Source organism: Rhinolophus sinicus, chromosome 14, assembly GCF_057876585.1.
Source record: "Rhinolophus sinicus isolate RSI-liver-muscle chromosome 14, RSI-T2T, whole genome shotgun sequence".
Classification (NCBI taxonomy): Eukaryota; Metazoa; Chordata; class Mammalia; order Chiroptera; family Rhinolophidae; genus Rhinolophus; species Rhinolophus sinicus.
In genome coordinates, this window is record NC_142514.1 from 142,063,089 (window position 1) to 142,071,643 (window position 8,555).

General features: G+C 46.2%; 1 protein-coding gene across 1 annotated transcript; it reads right to left on the reverse strand.

Moving 5' to 3' along the window:
• Positions 1-905: 905 nt before the first annotated feature.
• On the reverse strand, positions 906-8,008 carry TRIM21 (tripartite motif containing 21). The gene is made up of 7 exons (XM_019715869.3): positions 7,870-8,008; positions 6,446-6,890; positions 5,875-5,970; positions 4,514-4,744; positions 2,637-2,659; positions 1,890-1,990; positions 906-1,599 (listed from the first exon to the last, which is right to left on the reverse strand). The coding sequence occupies exons 2-7, from the start codon at positions 6,851-6,853 to the stop codon at positions 1,049-1,051; spliced, it is 1,410 nt and encodes a 469-aa protein (XP_019571428.2). The 5' UTR covers positions 6,854-6,890; positions 7,870-8,008; the 3' UTR covers positions 906-1,048.
• Between the last annotated feature and the right edge of the window lie 547 nt (positions 8,009-8,555).

Here is an 8,555-nt window from a genome sequence, read left to right on the forward strand (position 1 = left end):
CTCAGCTCTGGCCTTCATACCAACCAGGGCTCAACCAGAGAAGCAGAACTAGTAAGAGCTAAAGATTGAGATTTATTGCAAGGAATTCACTTACGCTGCAATGGGGGCTGGCAAAGCAAGTCCTAAATCAGGAAGGGAAAGCTGAAACTCTTGGGCATAAGTTGAAGCTGCCATTCATAGGTGGAATATCTTCCTCAGGGAAGCCAAAGTTCTGCTCTTAATGCCTTTCACCTGATTGAATTAGGCCCACCCTGTTTATCAGGACAATCTTCCTTACTTAAAGTCAAATGATTATGGACTTTAATGACATTTACAAAAGACCTTCGAGGCAACATCTAGATTACCGTTTGACTGAAAAACACTTAGCCTAGCTAAGTTGACACATCAAAAAACCATCACACCTTCCATTTAGATTGATAGGCCCTTTAACCAACTCTATCATTAACAAGATATGGTTGGGAAATAAAGCGGGATATGGCAGAGCACAGCAGGCTGGATATTTAACTTGGTAATCTAAGGAATGTATAATTCAGCCTTTCTTTAATAAGTGTGGCTTTTTTCTATAGGCAGTGTGGAGCCACTTATGTTCAGAAATGTGTTGTTGGTCAGATGTGTATGAGAACAAGGATTGAATGGGATACATTGAGGCCTAATATACTTAGGAAGCCTTTTTGCACACCATGTGTGATATATAATAGAGATCTGACCAAAGGCCTAGTAATGGAGAGAAGAGAACAAAACTTGAGCCGCGTAAACAAGGCAGAAACATGTTTTGGTTAATCCAGATGAGTTCGGACCGAATATAGTTTGTTTCATGGAGGGAAAACCATAAAGAAATCTAGGGCAGGGATATTGATGATCAAGGTGATTTGACACAGACTTTCAGTGACCTCCTTGCCCGTCTGCTTGCTGGTATCCTGACATCTCTGCAGAGACAAAGGTGGTTCAGAGTTCCTGGGAAAATGAAACAGGGTCAGTGGCTGAGCAGGGGTACCCACGAGGTGGGGGTAACAGTACCCAGAGAGAGCCATCAACAGTCAGTGGATTTCTACCATCCCATCTTCAGTGGACAGAGGGTTAGAGGGGCAGCGTTTCTTCCTCCATCATTGAATCCAAGATTGAAGAAGGGCCGCAGGGGTCCAGTGAAGGCACATTCAGAGAAGGTGTAGATGAGGGAGCCGTGGTCAGTGACGTTGTAGAAGGAGACAGTGCGGGCCTCGTAGTCTAGGAAGATCCCAATTTGGTGTGGAGGCACCGAAAGTTGGAGGGGAGTCTGGGGGCAGGTGCCAGCCTCATATTTTTGTTTGTTCCACAGCCAAATTGTCCAGAAGCCATTGTTAGGGTTAAGCAAAAAATGCCCCTTCCTTTGCACAGAGTCTCTACAAACCCCTAGGTCCCAGGCTGCCTTTCCCGTCACATCTACTTCCCAGTAAAATTTTCCAGATTCGAAGATCTGAGAACCCAGGACCATGGGATAAGTATCAAATCTCTCCTCCTTTTCAGGCACCTTCTGCCGGGTATCTCCAATCTTCACTACTCGCTGATCCTCGGAAAGGATGAGCCACGGATTGGCTGTGTGTGGATCCAGAGTAATGTGTACTGCAGAGAGAGGACCAGAGTCAGGCTGGGAAAGTACGGGGAGGTCACTAATTCAGTGCCAGTGGTGAGGGGATGAGGAAGAGGGGGTGACCCTGAATCTCATTATGGGAGGAAATGACCCCCCACCCCAGCCAGCTCCAGCCTTTGCCCTGACCTTTGAGGAAACCACCTTCCCTAGCTCCACCTATTCCGACCTGAAATGTCTCCCCGACCCTGGGACATACTCTGCACCCTTGTTATACCATTCTGCTGCTCACAGGCCAGTCCCGTATTCCTGGCACTCGCCTCACCTCCACACGTCCTCAACATCTTCTTCAGCCCTGGCACATGGCACACACTCCTCAGGTCTGGGGAGTCGATGTCCAGCTCTTTCAGGTTCCAGGACTCACTCCTGCGGGAAACAGAGTTAGAGACCCCGTCTCCAACTCCTACCCCACCCCCAAACCCTAATGCTATAACCTGCCTTGTGGATGACTGATGATTCAATCAACACAAATTTATAAACACCTCTTATGCTAGGATCCCTGGGAGTGGGAAGCAAAAGGAGGCAAGATTTAGCTCCTATTGCTGCCTTCCTGGTTACATGGGCCCGTGTAGCACGTGGCTAGTCTGTATCTTGTCTCTGAGTCTGAGGTCACCCTACAAGCACATTCTGTTTCATTTTATAGGCAGGGTGCTGAATCATTTCCTAAGGAATGACAAGGAGTCTTACCTACACTGTGGTTCTTACTCATGGCTCTTTCTGGGACGTTTGTAACTGGTTAGATTTAGATTTTTTTTTAATTTTTTTTTAAAGGAGCCCCAGGAAGCTGCAGACTCAAAACTCCCCCAAATTTCCCTGTTCGTCCAGTTACTTGGGGCAACTCACCAACTGAGATGTCCATTAATTAGCCCTCTGAGATCAGAGACTATTTTATGGAGGACTAGATCTTTGACAATAGAAACTTCAGTGCATGTTTTTCTAACGCAATAACCTTTTTCACAGGTGTATACGCTTCCTCCCACCCACTCCTCTAACAAAGAAAACCTCTCCTTACCTTTCCAGGACACTTTTTACCTCCTGAGGGAAAAAGAGACAGAATAATTTTCAGAATCACTGGTTCACCATTGAGACTTCATTCCTGTGGGTGATGCAATGCCACCCTGAGGTCCACAGGACACTGCTCTGCCCCATTCCGCTGGGCCATTGCCCAAAAGACATTTTTGACTAGGTTGGAGCAGAAAGGATGTGTGGATGCTTCTAAGGTAACCAGAAACCCACATGTGATCTATAGGTAAGGAAAGGACGATCAGTTTAAGGACTCCAATTCAGAAAACACATTAGAAAGACCAGATTCTTGGAGAGAGGAAGGGAGATGGGAAGAGTGGAAAGGGGCCAAATAGTCCAGCCTGGGTGAGGCCCAGAGACAGTCACAGGGAAAGAATAGACAGGTCAGGGTGCACAGATACTGCTCTATCTCATTTATGGGCTTGAGTTGTTTGGGGAGAAAAGGCTGGTTAGTTAAAGCTCTGTCCTCTGCTATAGTTAATGTGGCCTCTCCTGTAGGTGCAATAAAATCACCTGAGAATATTTCTGTTGCAGGGGTTGGGGGCCCTTACCTGGGAACTAGCAGGCTCCTAGGCCCAGTCAAAAGTGCATTAGAAGCTTGGCTCAATGTTGGGCCAAAGCAAGATTTAGACAGCAGGAAGAAGAGAGCCTGCCAAGTGAAGCCAATCTAGTCACCTTTTCCCCCCCCCCCCCCACAGACCAGAAAGAAATGGCTTCATGACCACACTTGAATGGGTGATAGTGAAAAGGTATGGGAAAAGAAGAACTGTAGAATGTTACAACAGAAGGGACTTTTGAGACCATCTAGTTCCTAGATACCCAAAGTGAGGTAAACATATCATTGGTGGATGTGAGATCATTTTAAGTAGAACATACATTGGTAATTATTTTAATCTTACCTCTACCTCTTACTATTTGGGTGAATGGTCAAGTTATTCAGCTTTAGTCTTTCACTAAATCTCTTGACATCTCTGTACCTTAGTTTTCTTGTCTTTAAAATGGGGATAATAGTACTACCCACCTCATCGCATTGTCATGACGAATTGAATGCCTGTCACGTAATATGTGCTATTGAAGACTATGCAGTTACTATCATTGTTATGAAATAACTTAGAAAAAATATCAGTAACATATCAACACATGATTTCTTGGCTACTATTGGTCAGGACAAATTTCCTTTTAAACTAAATTGATTCTGCTAAAAGAGTGAGACAATTTAAAGAAAAATAACATGTTAAAATTGCTTCGGTAGTTCATAGAAGTAGCAGAAAACGTAAAGATGATAAATTTATGAGTAAAGTTTGGGGAAACCGTTGTCATGTCGTCCACTCCCTCCTCATTTCACAAATGTAGAAATAAAGTCTAGTAAAGGAAAAATGACTTAACCTAGAGTAATGGAGAGAATTACTTACAAGGCTGGGGCTGAGCTACTGTCTCCTAATTTTCAATTCAGTCGTTTCAGTTATTTATGAAAACCTTCCCAAACACCCATAGAGCCTTAGCGGATTTTCTCATTAAATCCTCACAAAAATTCTTTGATATGGAATATCATAATATCCATTCAGCATATGAGAAACCTGATACTGAGAAAGATTAAGGATCTTTCTCAAGGTCATGAACCTGGTATATGTTAGAACAGACCCTTATCAGAGGTGTCCATTTTAAAAATTGCTGCATGGAATATTCCTTCCTACATCTGTATCTCTCCATGCCTTAAATGCAAACCACTCATGGGTTCAAATTCTAGCTTGTTTTATTTAAGAAAATTCCAGGGACCAGGTTTACATTTGCTGTGAGGGTAGCCCTGGAGAATTCTGGCTTTTTCCAGTTACTCTGAATTCAGAGTGGGAGCCTCTCCCACCTCACCTGCAGCATTTCCAGCTCTGAGCTCCGACTCCTCTGCTCCAGCTCTGCGATCAGCTCCTGCAGGTCCTCCCTGTTCTGGGCCAGCTCCACTTCTGCCTCCCCCAGGAGTCTCAGCTGTTCCCTCTCATCCTTCTCCAGCTTCTGCAGTTGCCTCTGCTCTTCTTCAGCCAGGAACTTTTTCTGCTGCTCAAACTCTCCATGAATCCTCATTTTGTGTGTCTCAACCTTCCTCTTTGGTGTCATTGGAAAGAGAAGTAGTTTTTATCAAAATCCCCCAAGCTTCAGGAATGGAGATGTCCATACCTACTTCTATTCTCTATAGACGCACCACTGGTTCTTTTTGGGAATAAACACACACACACACACACACACACACACACACACACACACACACACACAATCAATTTTGCTGGGAAGATATGAGTAGGGGGTGAGGCTTCTGGAACTAAGAGGGGAATGGGATTGGTGGGGGGTGCACTGTAGCTGCCCTACAACCACTGCTGCATCAGCCCTTGTTATCAGAGACTTTCAACCTGTTTCAAAACCCAGTCAGCACCCACATGTGTCCTTTTGTCTTCCTATCTCAGAGAATTACTAAGACAGTAACACCTGTCCCCACCCCAACAACCTCACAAAGACAGGCTCACAACACCATTCTTAAGTCCTGGGCAAAGGAAGTCTTTGTGATATTCTTTGTTTGCCCTTTTGTATTAGTGATTGAAGAGTCACTGGATAACACAGGATGACCCTTTTTGCTACCATAGGCTGGTATACTTCCCCGGTCCCAAATCTTCCTCTTCTGGGATCTACTGGTCATGAGTCCCTAACCCACCTCTAGCCCTGACCCACCCCACCTCCATATCACCAGTGCAGAACAAGCTTTAGTTCTCTGTTCTACTTTGAACCAGTGATCTGGACATGGTTAAGCAATCACCTGGTCAGACTGGTTTTCCTACCTCAGGCCTTGGTGGTTCCCTTAAGTCTGTTCATCACAGCCCTTGTCATTTCCTAACAGGCCTAGCCACTGGTCATCTCTCCTGGAATACCTGTCCCAGACACCGTGGTGCGGTCATCCCCTAAGACTGGGCTTAAGGAACAGGAGATTTAGGGTATGGCTTGTCCCTCAGCACCTTCTCCTAAGACTCGATCTTTGTGTCTGACTGGGAGCTCTCTTTGAGCTCCATACTCTTTATGCTCCTCTATCAGGAGACCTAGGGGACTGTTGGTTTTTGAAGAGTGAGATATACTGACTCTATCACTCCTCAGACAGGCATAGTTATGGTCAGGACTTTCTTGAGGCCAGGCCCCTGGACCCTGCCTAGACTTCTGATCTAAGATTCCCTTTGGGATATGACTCTTGCCTTCCAGGCTGTTCTCTTCGTAGCAACATCCACTTCCAACGTCTCAATCAACTCTTGTTGTTGTCTCAGTTTCCCTAATGCCACCCGGAGCTTCTCCTGCACAGAAAGATAGCAGGTTAATGTCCAACCAGATCAAGAAGTAGGGTGGGGTAGCATGAGGTGGGGGAAGGTTTACTGGTTCTTAGAAAAGCTTGTGTGCTGAGAAGGGAGGACTAGTCTGATTGGGGTAGGAATTCTGTGGATGGGAAAACTTTGGAGAAAGCCTCATGTTTCTTACAAAATAGAGCCACATTGTTGGGGTGGCAGGGGTGGGGGCACTACTTATTCCTAATTAACCAGGAAGCCACAGGGAATCATGATCCTTGCATCATTTTACCATAGCGTCGCCCTGCTCCTGGGGAATGAGAAGGCTGTGCTGACCCTTAACTCAGACATAAAAAGTTGGGGACACCCTTTCTCCAATCCCTTAACTCTATGGGTGACTCTCTCCCATCCCAGCTCTGGGGAACAAAGCACTCATCAGGGCCCCCTCTCCTTTCTACCTGTTCATGCCTCTGTGCCAAGGCCTCACCTGGTATTCCTGAGCGGCCTCCTCAATCGGGATCATGGGATGGTCACGATGTTTCCGGGACTGGGAACACACCCAGCAAAGGGCTGTCCCATCTTTCTCACAGAATAGGTGAAGTTTCTCTCCATGTACTCCACATTGCTCCCTCTGCGTGCCATTCTTGGCATTCTGGCTGATTTGTCTTAGGTTGTCGACCACGTTGGCTAGCTGGTGATTTGGCCGGCAGTTCCTGAGCAGGAATTTGTTCCGGCACACAGGACAGACGCTGCCTCCACCTTTCCCAACCTGAGAGATGCATTCGTTGCAGAAGCTGTGGCCACATTCAATGCTCACAGGCTCCATCATAGGATCCAGGCAGATAGGGCATGTGACTTCCTCCCACATCGTTGCCAAGGGCATTGCTGAGGCCATGAGGGGGAATGTTTCTATGAAGTGGTACTATGGAGATCTTGCAGTGACATAATGGGGACAGGAGAAAAGGAAGAAGACAAGAAAGGTTGTGTGAGAAAAGCAAAAAAATTAAAAGGCAAACATGAGGGAGAGTGACCCGGAGGGGGTTAAAACAAAGAACATTAAGCTGAATAACAAGAGCTTCTCCCCCACAGTCTGCTCCATTGATCCAGTCACACAGAAGGGGGAAGTGAATCCCCAAAAGACAGTAAAATTGTTGGGAACTTCAGCAATAAAGCTGTTTACAATTCTACTTTTATCACATTTATCTCTGCTTAAACCCTCAGTGCCCAGGCTTTTCCCACCCATCTTTTCCCATCTCAGGCCATCAGTTCATTATATATAATAATATGAATATATACATAAGAATATTTATTCTTGTAAGTATATACGTATATCTGTATGTGTATACCTGTAGGTGCACCTATATATGCATATATGTTTACGTATCTGTATATGTATACATGTGTATATGTTTATACAGACACCAATGAGTGGTTAGCACTCAGCACTCCAGGCCCTTCTCTCAGCTACTCCACCCTAGCAGCTTCATTTCCTCCAGGGCATAGATCTATAAAATAACATCTAAACAACCCTGTCCCTCTCTCCTACAGAAAGAGACTTTTGGAGATGGGAGTCTCAAGGATTGCAGACCTATCCTACCCCGGGCTCTCCTGGACCACCCTTCCTGCTGGTTTCTGTCCTGGTGCTCCCAGCGTCACCTGGCCGCTCGATCCAGCTCTAGTGCCAGCAACAGGGCAGCCCTAGCTCCTTTCAGGTGACTTGGAAGTCACGTTCACAGCCCAGCCTCCTCCCAGGGCAGACGAATCAAAGGGGGAAAAACTGCTGGGTTAGGGCTGAGTGAACCCTGCTGCGGAGAAGGTAAAATTGAGAGTGAAGGTTCTAGGGATGGGCACCGGTTGGAAGGGGCTTCTCAGGGAGGGGTGGGATACCTCGGTCTAGCCAAGTTCACTCACCTTTTTAGGGGACTCAGCAGACGGCAGCCGGCTTTTTATTTCACTTTCGATTCCTCTAAAAGGCAAGTCTGAAAGGGAGGTAGGCACACGCCAGAGAGTAGGAGGGGCCAGAGGAGGAGAGTACACTGAAGGGGTGGGGAGGGACAGGAGACAGAGGAAGTGGGAGGAGAGAAGGCGGAGTTGAGCGTCTCAGTGTCTGAAGCTGCTGACACCTCTGGCTAGTACTTCTTGGAGGCTGGGACTGAGGGAAGCTCCGCAGCATTTAGTTCTTACTTCGTGTTCCCTCCCATGTCTAATATAGTAAAATATCGTATCCACTAGATGGAAGGGTCATCACCCCATGCCAACATGCTGTGCCTACGTTTGGGAGCAGCTCTTAGGGAGGTTTGGATGGAGAGAAGAGTGCCTGGAGCTCGCCCTCACATGCCACCATCTGCTGCCTTCTTTCAGAAACAATTCCTTTTCAGGCGATTCAATATTTTAACTTAAGGGTGTAAAAGATTTATTGTGCTTGACCCCAAGACAGATATCACACCAGTGAGTGGTAAGAAGGGAATTGACAGTTAGTTGTTGAACACCAACTGTGTTCTTGTCACTGAGCTGGGGATTTTCTCAGGTTACTATTATTTTTATTTTAAAAATTGTAAAATACACCTGACATAAGACTTACCATCTTAACCATTTTT

What these genes read in the sequence shown, in the direction of transcription:
- TRIM21 (XM_019715869.3), bottom strand. Translation starts at nt 6,853, where the DNA reads ATGGCCTCAGCAATGCCCTTGGCAACGATGTGGGAGGAAGTCACATGC. An exon ending in AGGCCGCTCAGGAATACCAG is followed by an intron (nt 5,971 to 6,445) that starts GTGAGGCCTTGG and finishes CTTTCTGTGCAG; the next exon opens with GAGAAGCTCCGGGTGGCATT. An exon ending in GTAAAAAGTGTCCTGGAAAG is followed by an intron (nt 1,991 to 2,636) that starts GTAAGGAGAGGT and finishes TGTTTCCCGCAG; the next exon opens with GAGTGAGTCCTGGAACCTGA.